The sequence below is a fragment of the Phyllobates terribilis genome, unplaced genomic scaffold (genome assembly GCF_046119375.1).
Source record: "Phyllobates terribilis strain yellow unplaced genomic scaffold, ASM4611937v1 Scaffold_4__5_contigs__length_816908805, whole genome shotgun sequence".
In the NCBI taxonomy this organism is placed as follows: Eukaryota; Metazoa; Chordata; class Amphibia; order Anura; family Dendrobatidae; genus Phyllobates; species Phyllobates terribilis.
Window position 1 is genome coordinate 645411715 of NW_027362764.1, and position 17958 is coordinate 645429672.

At 46.0% G+C, this 17958-nt stretch overlaps 1 protein-coding gene across 1 annotated transcript in view; it reads right to left on the minus strand.

Annotated features, from left to right (window-relative positions):
* The window catches only part of PREX2 (phosphatidylinositol-3,4,5-trisphosphate dependent Rac exchange factor 2), a 538104-nt gene that overhangs the window by 210903 nt on the left and 309243 nt on the right, over positions 1-17958 (minus strand). The window contains exons 20-23 of the mRNA XM_073679425.1: positions 9173-9309; positions 7820-7940; positions 7542-7726; positions 3627-3788 (exon numbers count right to left, since the gene is read on the minus strand). Coding sequence (XP_073535526.1) covers positions 3627-3788; positions 7542-7726; positions 7820-7940; positions 9173-9309 — 605 coding nt within the window. The remainder of the gene's footprint in view (positions 1-3626; positions 3789-7541; positions 7727-7819; positions 7941-9172; positions 9310-17958) is intronic.

The window sequence follows — 17958 nt, forward strand, 5'->3', positions numbered from 1 at the left end:
AGTGGTGTCACCCACAGACACTGTTTCTGGACCTTGGTGTTCGGCCCAGCTAGTCAGGTCCTTTGCTGTCATGTGCCTGAGCATGCTGGTGGTGGTCAGGCTGGTAGTTTTGGTGCTCTTACTGATGCTGGCCTGGCAGATGTTGCAGATGGCCTTTTTGGGGTTATCTGAACAGCCTTTAAAAAAGAACCAGACTCAGGAAGACCTATCAGTTGTACTGGCAAATTCCGTCTTGTTGGTGTTCCGGGGAGCAGTTGCCCGCCTTGAGTCTGTGGCCACCACACTGCTTGTTCCTGCCTGTTGTGGTGCTATGCCTCCCTCCCCATGTGTGCTGCTGTCCTCGCTCTGCGTGTCCCCTTGCGAGGTTGGGTCAGTGACTTCATTGTCCACCGCACTGTCTTTCACTTCCCCATCCTGGTCCTCCGCCTGACTTTCTGTCCATTGTGTCTCATCATTATCCATCTCTTGCGTCAGTAATTGCACTTTCCCACCGTCACCTTCGGGTGACCATGGCTGCTCAAATCGCTACATGCGATCTTCTGTTGCCCTGCTCGAAGCTGGCCGGTCGAGAGGCCTGAATCTATCGCTGGAAAAGTGAACAGCTCTTGGGGTAACCCTGGACTCTATTCTCTCCTTCAAACCACATATCCAAGCTCTTTCCACTTCCGAGCAGACTACACAAGAGGCCAGAATCTATAAATGGAAAGATGAACAAAACAGCTCTTCGGAGTGTTCAAGTGTGGGATCAGTTGTCTCAGGGCACTCGGAATGGTGGGAGGAAAAAGGATCAGGGTGAGGAAGATGCTGACTCCAAAAAAATCTCCCATATCTGCACATTCCTTAACCACAAATCTACAAAAAGAGTAGCGCACGCCCTCATCATCTCCCACCTCGAGTACTGCAACCTCCTGCTCTGTGGCCTCCCTTCTAACACTCTCGCATTCCTCCAATGTATCCTAAACTCTGTTGCCCGACTAATCTACCTGTCCCCTCGTTATTCCCTGGCCTCTCCTCTCTGTCAATCCCTTCCATTGCCCAGAGACTCCAGTTCTAAACCCTAACCTTGGCATGCAAAGCCATCCACAACCTGTCTCCTCCATACATTTGTGACCTAGTCTCCCGGTACTTACCTGCACACAACCTCTGATCCTCACAAGATCTCCTTCTCTACTCCCCTCTTATCTCCCCTTTCCACAATCACATACAAGATTTCTCCCATGCATCCCCCCTTCTCTGGAACTCTCTACCCCACCGTTTCTGACTCTCGCCTACTGTTGAAACCTTCCAATAGCACCTGAAGACCCACCTCTTTCGACATGCGTACAACTTGCAGTAACCCTCGCTCCACCATACCACTGCATGACCAGCTCAATCCTCACCTAATGTATACTCACCCATCCCTTGTAGACTGTGAGCCCTCGTGGGCAGGGTCCTCTCCTCTCCTGTACCAGTCGCTGTCACATTTTTGTTCAAGATTATTGTAATTGTTTTTGCGATGTATACCCCTTTTTCACATGTAAAGTGCCATGGGATAAATGGCGATAAAGTAATAATAATAATGTGGTCCAGACTCACATCTACTGAGGCTGGACCACGTGGAACACAGGGTGGTTGGTGGTGGTGGCAAACTGACTGGAAGCTTTATCTGCTATCCAACCAACAACCTTTTCACACTGCTCTGGCTTCAATAGTGGTGTTCCGCTGCCTTCTAGAAATTGGGACAAGAAGGTAGTGTGACATGACATGGGTGTTTGTTGTGCTCCCTCAGCAAGCACAGTTTCATCTTGCCCACAGCCTCTGTGTGCACGATCACCATCACCAAAACATCCACTTCCCTGTCCCTTGACACACACCTTGCCCATTTTAAATGGAGTTTAAGATTTGTCACGTTGCCAAAAATGTCTGTATTATTATTGTAGTAATATAGGATCACGTCTGATGAGATGACCACAGTTTTAGGCAGTGACCTGGGAGTCAGAGATGCTTCCAGGGGTCTTCCCCATGCTGTTCCCATTTCTTTTCAGCACTGTATGAATGTGTCTGATCATGTCTCACACACCACATGGCCAAATAAGGTAGTAAAATGTTAAAATTACATTTCCCGTTGAAAGCAATGGAAAAGTGCAAAAGAGCACCAAAAACGCTACGTGTGAACATAGCCCAAGGTGTGGAGGAGTATTTTTGGTTTTGGTTATTTATTTTGCCTTATATACAAGACATTACCCTGGAAAGGATGTTCCTTAACATTTTCCCCAGGAAAATCCATTTTGGTTTCGTTTTTGTATGTTTTATTGTGAGTCTGTAAAAGTGGCGTAATACTCTGACAACATTGCTGACAGCAGTGACCTGGGAGTCAGAGATGCTTCCAGGGGTCTTCCAAATGTTGTTCCCATGTCATTTGAGCACTGTTCCCATCGATTTGGGCAATTTTTAGGCCCTCTGCAGACCGCCGGGGGGGCCCGCCAGAAAAATGCTCGAGTTTCCCATAGACTTACATTGGGCTCATTGCTCGGACCGAGCATTCCAATTTGCTTGACCCGAGCAACGAATACCCGAGCATTTTAGTGCTCGCTCATCACTGTTGCTAAGCCTTCCCCATTCTCTGTCTCAGCTGATGTATAGACAGATATAGTAACTGGTAAAGTTATTAAAAGGGCAGTCAGTCCCCCTTCTTCATGCACAGCTCTGATAATGTGCAGGACACTGGAAACACTTCCCAATGTGGAGCATTGGGCCAGAAGTTTAGGGATTGAGTTAGCTATTGAAATGACGAGGTAGCTAGCCCCTTTACAAACAACACTGACTATGAAGCTCCTGTCTCTAGGGAATTTGGAAGTGTTGGTGGTGGGACCCACACTTAGGCCTCATTCAGACCTCCGTTTTTTCACGCACGAGAAAAACAAACCAAGTTTCAACACTGATTTTTGGGCAGAGTTTCATCCGAGTTTGGTCCGAGTGTCATCATTTTTTTTAAAATGTGAAAAGGAATAAAAAATTCTTTGTTCTTTTCATATTTAACAGCCTGTGAAAACTGGACCTCACTCTGATACATTGAGTATTGTCTGATTTTGTCACCCATAGACTTGCATTGCTGATTCTGATCCGCAGTTTTGCATGGACTACTCGGTCCGTGGAAAATGACGGACATGTGAATTACTCCATTCACTACTGCAGGTACGAGTACTATCTGAGAAAAATAAGGATAGCAGTCATATGTGAAAAATGGAAGTCTGACTGAGGCCCTACAGATATGTTTTTTTTTTAATCAGTGTGCCTTTGAAATATATTGAAACATCTTTTTATGCGGCTGGACAACCTCTTTAAGTTCCCGGCTATTGCCCAGCACATTTCTCATCAGACAGACTGGTTTACAAGTGCCTACAGTCTGGAGTCATGCAGTGCAGAGCTTGCTGACAGCATTATGGCTGCAGGGTCCTGAAAAATTTAACACATTTTCTGCAGAACTGTATCATTATAGAAACACTTTTTCTGCGGAGCAGGTTGTATGAGGCATTACTGCATTATAACATTCTACTGTCCAAAGAACTGTTAGTAAAGTATGTGAACCGGGTAATTCATATTTACAATAGTGTTTAAAAAAAGCTAAGCAGTAAAACCTTTATTACCTTTCTATAGCTAGTGATCCGCCTATAGATGTGTTCAATTTTTTCCCGGCAAATGATGTTAAATTTATTGTGCAGTTCTGGTGGAATGACTTCATGTAAGGAATGGAGATTACTGCAGTTTTGTACAAATTGTTCATCACTTTTTGCAAGAGCATCTAAGATCTGTGAAAGAGAAGAGAACACATTGTTATATAAAGCTGGAAAAAATGTCTCTGTTCTTAAACAGGGTTTCAACTTTACACAACTTATTTCAGGGCATATGGAAAAAATAAAAGAACAGATCCCTCTCCATTAGGCCTCATTCAGACATCCAACTTTTTAACGTTTGAGAAAAACTGACCAATTATTTTGATCAGAGTTTGATCAGAGTGTGGTCATCTGTTTTTCTCCTATGTGAAGAAATAAAAAAAAAGTTTCTTCTTGTCCTTTCTGACAGCTCATGAAAATCAGACTGCACTCAAAAATTTTCTGAGTGCGGTCTGATTTTTTCATGGACTCACTGACTTGTATTGCTGATTTTGATTCAATTCTTGGATCAAAATCGGACATGTCGCCTCAGTTCCCGGCAGACCTCTTGGTCTGCGAAAAATCACAGATCTGCAAATGACCTCTTAGGCTATCACAAGTAGCAGTGCTATCTGTGAAAAACACGGAAAGCGCTCGTATGTGAAAATCAGAAGTCTAAATGAGGCCTTAATCAGAGCAGCTGGAAATTTCCAGGATGACACTATGCCTCTGCAGATTGCAAGGATACCTGTTGATTTCAGATAATTAATGCTTCACCTTCTCTGCAAGCAAAACAATTGCCCCAAGAATAACTGTTTATGGGCCATCTATGGGACCGCTCAGGATCCCCATGATTAGCCGATCACTGTTCAGGGGTCGAGCTCTTTAAATGTTAAACAGTATATTTGTTATACAGACAGTTGCGGCTGCAGCCACTACATTAATAAAGGAACACTGTATGTCAGCTATCCCAAATTGAAATTAAAGGAGTTTTCCAGGGGAACAAAAATTACTTTTAGGGTTTGGTCACGCTAACGTAGATTCTCTAATGCAAGAGAATCAGGCCTATTATGCTAATGTCACTGTGATCAAACCCTGTCAGAGATTGATCTGAGTGTCACTTTAGTGTGATCTGATTCTCTCACATGAGAAAATAGCAGCACAGGTGATATGACGGGGAACTTAATCTCTCCATCTACTCCAATTTGTGTCTGCGGTAATCGGATTGCACTTTGATGACATCTGAGTGCAGTCACAGTCCGATGTTTTACATGCACCCATACACTTGTGCGAGTGATCTGATTATGGGATGCACTCTTGTTTTCTCATGCCGAATTGGTATGAATAAAAATGCTATTCCACACTGCCCCATAGTATAATATTGGGTCGAGTGCTATTCGATAAAACCTTGGATAACACTCAAGCGTGTTATATGCCAGTGTGAGCGAGCCCTTAGAAGGGCTCAGACTCGTGAAACAAAAATAATAAAAGTATTACTGTTCCCCTGATCAGATTCCAAAATTAACTTAGAACCAAGACAAAAGCAAAAAATTCATCCAGATGCCTAAATTATTTCAGACATCATATCAGATATCCAAACACACTCAGACTAGGTTACTCAATTAATTAAAAAAAAAAAAAGACCCCATTATAAATTTGGGCCCTATAAATTGAGAGGTAAAAATTAATTTTGACACCAGATCAAACCCCTAAGGCCACGTTTACACGTTCAGTATTTGGCCAGTATTTGACACCAATATTTGTAAGCCAAAACCAGGAGAAAAAACAGAGGAAAAGTATAATAGAAACACGTCACCACTTCTGTATTTATCACCCACTCCTGGTTTTGACTTACAAATACTGAGGTAAAATAACCAAGACCAAATACTGAACTTATGAACGTGGTCTAAATGTATTAAGACCACAAGACCCCTAAGTTCATTTAGACCCTTGACCAGATCAGCATCCAATTATAAGAAAGTGTTCACACTTATGCAACCACTTTATTTTAGTTTTGTAATTTTTATTTTACCCCTCAAAATGATTGCAGATTGTTTTGCAATTGAATTGTACGGATTATGGCTGACATTAAAGGCGGAAAAAGGTCTGAAATGATATATCTTGGTATGATTTTTTTTACATGACAAAAGCCTCGCATTTTAAAGGGATGTGAAGACTTGTGTACAGTATGTACAGTGGTGTGAAAAAGTGTTTGCCCTGATTTTCCTGATTTCTTATTCTTTGCATGTTTGTCACACTTAAATGTTTCAGATCACAAAACAAATTTAAATATTAGACAACAATAACACAAGTAAACACAAAATGCAGTTTTTAAATGAAGGTCTTTATTATTAAGGGAAAAAGAATTCCAAACCTACAGGGCCCTGTGTGAAAAAGTGATTACCCTCCCCCCCACACTTTAAACATAAATTAACTGTGTTTTATCACATCTTGGGGAAGTTGAGTTCATTATTCCTAGCCACACACTTGGCTGGTTACTGCCACAACTGTTTTCAATCAATAAATCACTTGAATAGGACCTGCCTGACAAAACGAAGTAGACCAAAAAATCCTCAAATGCTGCAATCCAAAGAAATTCAGAAGCAAATGAGAAACAAAGTAATTGAGATCTATCAGTCGGGAAAAGGTTATAAAGCCATTTCTAAAGCTTTGGGACTCCAGCGAGCCACAGTGAGAGCCATTATCCACCAAAGGCGAAACAGTGGTGAACTCTCCCAGGAGTGGCGAACTGACCAAAATTACTCCAAGAGCACATCGACAACTCATCCAAGAAGTCACAAAAGACCCCACAACAACATCCAAAGAACTGCAGGCCTCACTTGCCTCAGTTAAGGTCAGTGTTCATGACTCAATCATAAAAAAAAGACTGGGCAAAAATGGCATGCATGGCAGAGTACCAAGATGAAAACCACTGCTGAGCAAAAAGAACATAAAGGCTCGTCTCAGTTTTGCCAAACAACATCTTGACGATCGCCAAGACTTTTAGGAGAATACTCTGTGGACTGACGAGACAAAAGTTGAACTTTTTGGAAGGTGTATGTCCCATTACATCTGGCATAGAAGTAACATAGCATTTCAGAAAAGGAACATCATACCAACAGTAAAATATGGTTGTGGTAGTGTGATGGTCTGGGATTGTTTTGTTGCTTCAGGACATGGAAAACTTGCTGTGGTAAATAGAACCATGAATTCTGCTGTCTACCAAAAAATACTGAAGGAGAATGTCCGGCCATTTGTTCGTGACCTCAAGCTGAAGCGCACTCGGGTTACGTAGCAGGACAATGATCCAAAACACACCAGTAAGTCCACCCCTGAATGGCTTAAGAAAAACAATATAAAGACTTTGGAGTGGCCTAGTCAAAGTCCTGCCCTTAATCCGACTGAGATCCTGTGGCATGATCTTAAAAGGTGGTTCATGCTTGGAAACCCTCCAATGTGGCTGAATTACAACAATTTTGCAAAGATGAGTGGGCCAAAATTCCTCCAGAGTGTTGTAAAAGACTCATTGCCAGTTATCGCAAACGCTTGATTGCAGTTGTTGCTGCTAAGGGTGGCCCAACCAGTTTGTTAGATTTAGGGGGCAATCATTTTTTCACACAGGGCCCTGTAGGTTTGGATTTCTTTTTCCCTTAATAATAAAGACCTTCATTTATATATAACTGCATCTTGTGTTTATTTGGTTATCTTTGTCTAATATTTAAAATTATGTTGTGATCTGAAACATTTAAGTGTGACAAACATGCAAAAGAATAAGAAATCAGGAAGGGGACAAACACTTTTTCACACCACTGTATGTGAATATATATAGATAGATTTTTTTATATATATATATATATATATATATATATATATATATATATATATAACTACTCTTTTTGCACTTCTCACCTTAGCACTTAAGCTGAAAAATCCCTTTGGTTCCACCATCTTCTCTACTACATGACATTTGATTCCTGCAGTGCTGTCATATTCATAAATAACTCCGTACTCCAGGTGAACGTTATCCACTGTGAGACTTACATGATCCTTCTTTCCGTCTATTATTGCCATAGTACTGAACTTGTCAATAACCTCTTTGGAAGAAAAACAGACATGAATCAATGATGTGCAGTCAATAAAAGTGCAATTTTAAAAGCGAAATATTGAGAAGTATAACTTGACGATACCTTCCACTTTACAATCAAATCCATCCCCGTCATTGTCCCCTAGAGGTTTGGGATGTGTGGGCTTTAACACGTCTTCCTTGGCACTTTCAATACTGTCATAAATCCACTGTATTGAATCTTGCTGAAAAATATACACACCAAAAAAGATTTTTAGCATATCTGCACACAATGTTTTTTTTTTTCAGGGGGATTTTGTTGTGGAAACCGCCTGAAAAACCTTTCAGATAATGCTCAAAAGAATGAACATATGAATTGGTTTGTAAAAATAACTTGCTTTGAACATGTTTAGGCTTTTGAATGTCTTTCAACCACTTCAGGTTTCTAAAAATGAGAAATGGTTAAAAAATGTGATATGTTCATTCTTCTGGAGTTTTCTGCTCAGCAGATGCTCTGTACTTTACAATACAAGTCAAAGGGAAACCTCAAAAGACACCCGGAAGTCACTCAGACGTCTTCTAGAATAGAATGTTTTCCCATAATTTTTTTGGTTAATTAACTGCTTGCAGTTTCTTTATTATTCTATGGAGTGAAAAGTAAACAGTAAAAAAAAAGACTAAAAACCATAAGAAAACCTTCAAAAAATTGCCGGCAGCCAAAACAGTTGGAAAAACGGTCAGGAAATTACTGAAAAAAAAGACACAAAAGACGATGCAAGAAAACAAAAAAACACAAGAGTTTCCTAAAATGTCTTCAGCTTGAAAAACTGGACAGGTTTGTCTGAATTTAAAAGATGTCATGTGCATATAGCCAAGTCTGTCTAGTCAATGTTCAAATTTACAGAAAAACAGTATACAAAGAGGACCTTTCACTAAATTTTTCATGTTGAAACATGATGTAATAGTGGCAGTGGAGTGAAATAAAACATTTTTGTCTCTTTTTAATTTTGCCTCTCCATTACTGAGATAATTTGGGACCTAATAAGTTAAGTTTTGTTAAGGCCAAGTGAGTGTTGTTAGCTAGTTTTCACTTGGGGCATGTCTTTCAGCTCCTGTATGAGTTGCCCAATCAAAAGCAGGCAGCAAAGCACCAGATAAAGCTTTTTTTAGTGTGTAATGATACAATTCTGACTGGCTGGTCTAACCTCCTGCATGATTAGAACATGAATACTGGCTGCGGTTTATAAGAAGATGCCGCACAACTGATTTTACCTACTTACTGTGCAGGAACTCCTTACATAATTACATCATATATACTGTATATATATATATATATATACCTATATCTTCATATAGATATATATCTATACAGATATAGATATATGTATATATACATATATATTGCTGGGAGGACTATATGAGCATTTGCTGTGCCAACGTTACATCATAAATTTGAATATTCATGGCATAACCTAACCTGCATGGGGCGCCGATACTTCCTGCAAGCAGTCACGTGGGCGATAACACTGGCGTGGCTCTCCTTGCTGACATTGATCCCATTCACTTTGATGATGCACTGTCCAGGGTAAAGACCAGAAGACGCTGCCACTGTGCCTGCAAAACGCAACATGAGAAATTACCAATCTCGATTAAAATGACATTCCTGCTATTGATTTACAATCCCGCTGCTGATTAAGGAGAATATGTTGCTTTTAAGAACAGAAAAGCAATTTGAGAAGATGACACGCTGCTGAGATATATCAATTTAAGCACTCAGAAAAATAGTTTAAAGCAGTGCACTATTGGTAGGGTCAGAACTGTGGCAATGATGGTTTTGCAACCCTGATGACACTGAGTAATTGGATTATTTCACCAAAAGCATGTGAAGCAATCTGAAATAAGTTGTATCTGTGGAGTAGGAGAAATACATCCATACATCATCTGCAGGAATATACGGTGAGACCTTGAGTATTAGTATTTAATATACAGTGAGGTTTCTTCATCTTCCTTCCTTAGAGAATCAGGCAAGAAATGACAAACCACCATATCATGGGACCCTGGGGGATGGGACAAAGCCTGGTATTATAATATTACTTCTGCAACACTTTGTAGAATGTGTATTTAAAACCACCAACCCAAACAATACAATTCCATTAACCCCTTCACCCTCCGGCTATTTTCAGTTTTTTGTTTTTCGTAATTTTCCTCCCCTTCTTCCAAGAGCCATAACTTTTTTTCTATTTCTACATTCACGTCGCTGTATGATGGCTTGGTTTTTTGTAGGACGAATTTTACTTTTGAATGACATCATTCATTTTATCATGTCATGCACTGAAAAGCGGGAAAAGTGCATTGAAATTGCAAAAAAAGTGCAATTTTTTTTTTTTTCTTTACCATGTCCACTATATGGTAAAACTGATCTGGCAATATGATTCTCCAGGTCAGTATGGGTGCGCAGATATCAAACATGTATAGTTTTTTTTATTTATGTGGTGAAATTTGTAAAAAAAAAAACCCTTTGCTTGTGTCACCATTTTCCAAGACCCGTAACGCTTTCAATTTTCGGGATCTGGGGATGGGTGAGGGCTTATTTTTTACACCCTAAGCAGACATTTTTACTGATACCATTTTTGTGTAGATACAATGATTTTATCGCCTCTTATTGCATTTTTGGAATGTTTTGGCAGCCAAAAAAACGTAATTCTGGTGTTTTGATCTTTTTCTCGTTACACCGATCAGATGAATATATTTTAGATTTTGATAGATCACACTTTTATGAATGCAAACCAAATGTGTATTTTTTTTATTGGTTTTATTTTTAATGGGGCAAAATGGGGTGATTTAAACTTTTTTTTTTTCAAATTTTTAAAAACTTTTTTTTATTGTATTCAATAGCCCCCTTAGGGGACTTGAAGCTGCGATCATCTCATCACTTGTGCTATACATAGCGATGCATCAGCACTGCTATGTATAGAGAAAATCATGATCTCCTATGAACACCATGTACAGGCTGCCTTTCACAGGAGAATAGTAATGGCAAGCACAGAGACAAGAGATTGACAGCGGGATTTAACAGGTTAACAGCCATCATCTGCTGGGGAAGGCAGGGACACGACATATGATGTGAAGGGGTTAAAGCATCACTCCAGTGTCGTTTTCTATTGCAGCACTGGAGTGATGCTACTATTCTAAGTTCCCTGCCCCTAGTCTCATACTTACCAGCCACCATCTTCATCTTTTATCAGCGCTTCTCCGGTTGGTCTCCAGCAGTTTGTTACCTGCCGGATCGGTCCAGTCACAATTCAATGTAAGTCTATGAGAGCCAGAATGAGGCCAGAACACGACTCTCATAGACTTACACTGAGAGCTTGTGACCGCTACTGTGGCACCCCAGGGGTCTGGTTTCCACAGTAACAGCAATGTTATGTCTGAGAGCAGGTGGGAGGTCTCTTGGTCAGGGATCCTGTGCATGCCACACCTCCTGCCCAGTCCTGGGAGGGGAAGAACTTCCCCTATATAAACTTAGGGCTGAGGCAGGGTTAGTGAGTAGAGAAGAAGTAGAGACAGAGAAGAGAAGCAGATATAGGAAAAGAACATCAGGAGCCCTGTGGGCGCAGTGCTACAAGGAGTCAGGGGCTGGCAGCTGCAGAGCTCGCCCTGACTGAGAAGCTATCACCGGACCCGGAGTCCGAGGCTGTGGGGACTAACTCCTATCCAGCAGCAGAAACCGACCGGCAGGGGATTTCAGGTCCTCTGGCCAAGAAACCCGAAGGCACGGTCACACGCGTGGGACCAGCACCGCCGTCGTGGAGCGGACGCAACTAGAAGGCCCCGAGTCACCGGCCATACGGGTGAGCACCACACGGTACACTCAGGGACGTGGGCTACTTATACCCGCCTCTAGCAAGGTAGCCAGAAGAGTACAGTTAGTTTGGGAGGCCTACAACTCCGCCTGGCCAGGGGAGATCCCATCTGCTCAAGGACTGACCAGGCCCCAATCGCTAGCAGTACTCCGGGAGGGTCTATCTTTGTCACCAGTAAAGACCCTGAACTACACCGTACCGTCTCCGAGTGGTTCCTGCTACCCCCATCATCCACGTCGGCTGCCCTGAGGCCATACCCCTCCCGTTGGGGGTGATACTATCACGCTGCACAATCCTACCACCGGCCTCAGCGGCCTGCCCTGCAGCGGCAGCTCCTTCGCTGCATTCAACGGGTGGCGTAGTCGTACAACATCTACCGCTAATACAGCGCCACTTAGTCTGACTCCCTGGGCACGGACCGGGTCACCGCCACGAGACTACAACCCTCAACAGATCCGGCTCCGGGTAAGCTCCCGCGTGCGCAACGCTGCGCGACACAGGCCCAGGGGTGCGTCAACTTTTGGCGTAGTCGGCAGGATCTCGTGCCCGCAACCACCGGGTACTGCGTGCCTGAAAAAGACTGTTCAAACTTACCTGTGGTGAAGATTCCCGCCATCCGGCGCCATCTTCCGCTTCCTTCCCGCCATCGGTGGAGTTTTCCCGCCATTCGGCGCCATCTTCGGCCTTCTTCCCGCCAGCCGTGGAGTTTTCCCGCCATTGGACGCCATCGTGAGGACGCCGCGCGGGAAGAAGAGGGGCGTGGACTCCGAAAGCGCGCGAGAACTGAAGCCCCGCCTCACGTCCGGACGTTGCGTAAGGTCCTGGAAGGAGCCCAGCAGACGCCGACGTCACAGGAGCGCGACGGAAGGTCCTCAACCCTGACGATCCACTGCGGAGCCGCGGCCTACGGAAGAGGATCATCGCAAGGTAGACCACGGTCCACTAGGGGGGAGAAGGATGTCGGATACGGAGGAGAGCTTCACCGCTTCAACCCCCGCCAGCGCCACCGCTGTTGCGGTCATGCCTTTCACCATGCCCTATATCCCGGGGGCAGCCTGGCTACCCCAGTACTCAGGGGAGTCACATACCCTGCATGACTTTAGAGAAAAGCTGGATAGCCTCTTCCAGGTGTATCCCCTCACAGAGGAGCAAAAAGTGAGCATCCTGGTGGCCCAATTAACCGGGGCAGCCCAAAGGGAGGTAAAGTCCTGGCCACCTGGGAGGAGGACTGTCGCAGAGATACTAACCCGGCTGAGGGACACCTTTGATACCCGCACCTCAGCCGAGATCAAGCTTAGATTCTACGGGTGCAAACAGCGGGCACATGAGAGTATAAGGGACTATGCCCTGAACCTACAAGAGGCCCTGAGAGCCATTAAGCAGACCGACCCTGACGGCGTGGGAGACGAGGACAGGCTGTTGACTGAACAATTTATAGAGGGTTAATATTGCAATGCCCACCGAACCCAGTTGCGGGCAATGGCCTTACAGGACCCTCATCTGGGATTTGCACAGTTCAAGGACAGAGCCATCCGGGTGCTCCGAGAACCAGCACCAGGTGGCGTTGTGACCCACAGACGCCCCACTACCACTTACCACCAGGAGGCGGCGCCCTTGTCGGCAGGGCCTGTGGGAGCTGATGCGCAGGCTTTGAACAATGACCCGGCTCCAGACCTGCACCATCAGGTCCAAGAGCTAGCTAAAAGCGTTGCTGCGCTAACCCGAACTGTGCAGTCTTTACAGGTTTCCACTCCAGGGAAGATCCAGCTGGCATCCGGACCGGAGGACATCCCGTGGCGTCGACCAAGGAGGACCCCACCGGCCAGAGGAAGACCCAGTGACCGATACAACGAGGACGGACAACCCATCTGCCGCCGCTGCAATCAACCCGGACATATGGCAAGGTACTGTCCTTTAAACTGGCACAACCTGGGGTAGAGGGCCAACCCCCAGGAAAAAGATCATCAGGCCCATCGAACTGGCGCGACAGATATGTGGGAGGACGTCCAGTCTTGCCTGTGGTACTGGATGGCATCCCTATGAGTGCCCTATTGGACACCGGGTCACAGGTCACCACTATCCCGTACGTGCTCTTCAAGCAGTACTGGAATGACTCGGATATCACCCGCTACCCTGACGACGACTTGAGTATCATCGCCAGCAATGGTCAGCCCGTGCCACAGATTGGATTTAAAGAGGTGACCATTAAAATCGGTAGAGTCGAACTGGCAGCACAGGGACTGATCATTGTAGACATTGACAAACACGAGAGTCACCCAAAGGTAACTCTAGGAACTAATGTAATTGAAAATTGTCTTGCAGAGGTGATTTTCCTTTTACAACAGGTTGCCAAGAACGCCAGCTCCGGCCAGCAGCGAGTGCTCCAGAAAGAGATCCGGGCACTGATGCGACGGCAACAGATAGAACTCTCCGGTGGTGAGATTGGTAGCGTAAGAATGTGTGACCCTTTCCCTATTGCCATGCCCCCAAAAAGTGAAATGATGATTTGGTGCCGGGCAGCTATTGGTCTGAGAGGTAGAGATTACCAGGCAATGGTAGAACCAGTTTACTCAGACAGTAGGCCCACCATTTTGACAGCACGGGGGGTGGTCAATGTACGCCATGGGAGGGTGCCCGTTCGCATAATAAATATCGGGAAGAGGGAAGTGTACCTGCCCCGGTATGCCACGCTAGCCAAATTGTATACCATCAATCAAAATTCCATACAGTCCGTAGAACCCTTGCCTCCATCTTCCCCGGAGGAAAGTAACGGCTCTAAGGAAACAATGGAGGACTGGTGTCAGCAACTACATTTGGGTACTGACTCCACTCCCTCACACCAGAAACAGGGAGTCTATCGGGTGGTTCAAGAGTACGAGAGAGTGTTTAGTAAACACCCGTTAGACTTCGGGCGAGTCAAAGGGGTAGAACACCACATCCCCACGGGAGACCATCTTCCCATAAAAGAGAGGTATCGACCCGTACCCCCTGCACACTACCAACACGCCAAGGGGATGCTTAGGGACATGAAGGAGGCTGGGGTGATCAGGGATAGCTGTAGCCCCTGGGCAGCTCCACTAGTCTTAGTCAAAAAGAAAGACAACACCATGAGGATGTGTGTAGATTACCGGAAAATTAACCGTATCACACACAAGGATGCGTACCCCTTACCAAGGATAGAGGAGTCTTTGGCTGCTTTAAGATCTGCTAACTTCTTCTCTACCTTGGATCTCACTAGCGGGTACTGGCAGGTTCCTGTAGCAGAGGCGGACCGGGAGAAGACCGCATTCACCACCCCGATGGGACTTAGCGAGTTTACCTGCATGCCGTTCGGACTCTGCAACGCACCGGGAACCTTTCAACGATTAATGGAGTGCTGTCTGGGCCACAGAAACTTCGAGACGGTCCTGTTGTACCTGGACGATGTCATCGTATATTCCAAGACTTATGAGGACCACCTGAAACACCTGGCGGAAGTGTTCGAAGCTCTGGCAAACTACGGCCTAAAGGTAAAACCCTCCAAGTGTCACCTCCTAAAACCAAAGGTGCAGTACCTGGGACACGTGGTGAGCGCTGACGGAGTGGCTCCCGACCCTGATAAGATCACCGCAATTAAGGAATGGCCAAGTCCCTCCAGTGTAAAGGAAGTGCGGCAGTTCCTCGGGTTGGTAGGCTATTACCGCAGATTCATCCCCGGTTTCACCAAAATGGCAGCTCCTATGCAGGACCTCCTGATAGGCCAGTCCCGGAAGGCCAAGAACCAGAAGCCGCCCTTCAAATGGGAGAAGTTAGAAGAAGAGTCCTTCCGCCAGCTGAAGATGGCCCTCACGGGGGATGAAATCCTGGCGTACCCTGATTACAGCCAGCCCTTTATCCTCTACACCGACGCAAGTAACATCGGGCTAGGAGCCGTACTGTCCCAGATCCAGCAGGGGAAAGAACGAGTAATCGCTTACGCTAGCCGAAAACTGCGACCCACCGAAAGAAACCCTGAGAATTACAGCTCATTTAAGCTAGAGTTCCTGGCAGTGGTGTGGGCAGTCACCGAACGCTTTAAGCACTACCTCGCTTCTTCCCGGTTCACCGTGTACACGGATAACAACCCGTTGACACACCTGGACACGGCAAGACTCGGTGCCCTAGAGCAGAGATGGATGGCCCGTCTGTCCAACTACGAGTTCACAATCAAATACCGGGCAGGACGCTCCAATACCAACGCGGACGCCCTGTCCAGGATGCCAAACCTACCGGACGTAGGAGAAGATCCAGAGGGACTGGAAGAAGTCGAACTCCCCGCGTTCCACCGTCATGGGACTATCCAGTATTCCCATCGGGTAAGGAGTAAGCAAGCCGCTACGTTTAACCCCTTGCCTCACTACAACTGGGAGGAAACGCAAGACAGTGACCCTGCCGTCCGGCTGGTAAAGGAGATGCTGACTCGGCCAGAGGCTCGCCTTGACCCAGACGCTCCGGAGGAAGCCAAGCAACTGTGGGCTGAGAAGAGTCGACTGTTCCTTTACAAGGGGAAGTTGTGCCGCAGAATGGTTAACTCCCGGACGCATGAACTAATCTGGCAAGTAGTGGTGCCACGGAAAGACGCAGCCATGGTGATGGAGGCATACCACGACGGGGCTGGACACTTCGGATGGAAGAAGCTGGAGTTCCTGCTGCGTGGGCGGTTCCACTGGGTAGGCATGAGGGGAACCATCGAGAGGTGGTGCAGAGACTGTGGCCCGTGCAACCTAAGAAGGAAGGACCGTGCCAGCCAGAAGACTCCCCTGCAGTCCATCGTCACCCGGCAGCCGTTGGAACTGGTAGCCTTGGATCATGTAAAACTGACCCCAAGCAGAAGTGGCTACGTCTACGCGTTAACCATTGTGGATCATTACTCCCGGTTCTTGGTTGTCGTCCCCGTTAAGGACTTAACGGCTCAAACAGCAGCTAGAGCCTTCCAGCAGCACTTCTGCCGTCCACACGGGTACCCGGACCAAGTGCTGACGGACCAGGGACCTGCCTTTGAAGCGGAGGTCTTCCAGGAATTCTGCAATCTGTATGGCTGCCGGAAGATAAGGACGACACCCTATCATCCGCAAACTAATGGACTTTGTGAGAAAATGAACCAGGTGGTAATGGATCTCCTGAAAACGTTGCCCCTGGAAGAACGCAGTCTGTGGCCTGAGAAGCTGCCCGATCTAGTGGACCTATACAACCACATCCCGGTAGGTTCCACCAACTGTACCCCGGCTTACCTAATGAGGGCGAGACCTGGTAAGTTACCTGTTGACCTGGAAATGGGAGTCCTGACACCCGAGGACACTTCACCAGAAGCAGACTGGGACACAGAGAGGCAGCAGCAGTACCGGAAAGTACAGGAGAGCGTGGAGCGAAGTCTCTGTCAGGCTAGGGAAAGACAAGAGAAAACTTACAACCAGTATGCTCCCGCTGTTCCCCTGGTACCCGGAGAGCAGGTCTTGAAGAGGAAAAGACGGCTCCACAAGTTGGACGACCAGTGGGAGAAGGACCCGTACACCGTACTGCCCTCAAGCCACGAGAACCCGAAAGTCTGTACCATCAGTAAAGACGGAGGGGAGACCATAGCCATTGTATCCCGGGATCACCTGAAGAAGTGTCCTGAACAGCTGCGGAACCCTGAAGAGGAACAAGAAGACCATCGACCCGTAGAGGAAAGGGAAGATATGGTTAGTACTGTGCTCGGAGACTTCCCTCGGTCCTGGACTCAAGTCAATGGTGCAGTTGTGGTACCCGTCCTCACGTTCCTCCAACCAGCATCCCAAGTGCCTACGGAGCAACAGGTAGTGCTGGAAGAGCAGCCGGTCCAGGAGGCAGAAGACTCCACACAAGCAGAACAGGAGGATCAACCCTCTGCTTATAGTGAGCCTGCCGTACCCCTAGTGAGCCAAAGAGCCGGTAGACAGCTGCCCAGTTAACCCTTGACAGCTCCTACACCCTGTAGTTCAGGGCTAGACAGTCAGCTCCGTAGGTCCACTAGGGCCACTAGAGGCCAGTTACCCGCACGTTGGAGGATTTGAAGTGTATAAATTGTTTTATTTGTGGTTACCTGTTTTTCTTGTTGCTTGTGTATAATTATGTGTTTCTAGTTATTTATAGGAGTCCTTGGTGGATTTACCGGGAATCCTTGTACATGGTTGGAGCGTAACCTAAGAATGGACTAAAGACTGTTAAGGACTCGGGGCAGGACAGACCCCTACCTGGTTACGTCTCCCTGTTTTGGTGAAATGGACACCTTGCTTTTCTTCAAAAACTGCACCCGGTTGCGGACACGCCGTGACCATCTTTATGTGTTTTTCTTACTGTATTATTATTGTTTATACCTTGTTATGTTTTTCTAAAAATATGTTTAGTCCCGGAGTACTAAATT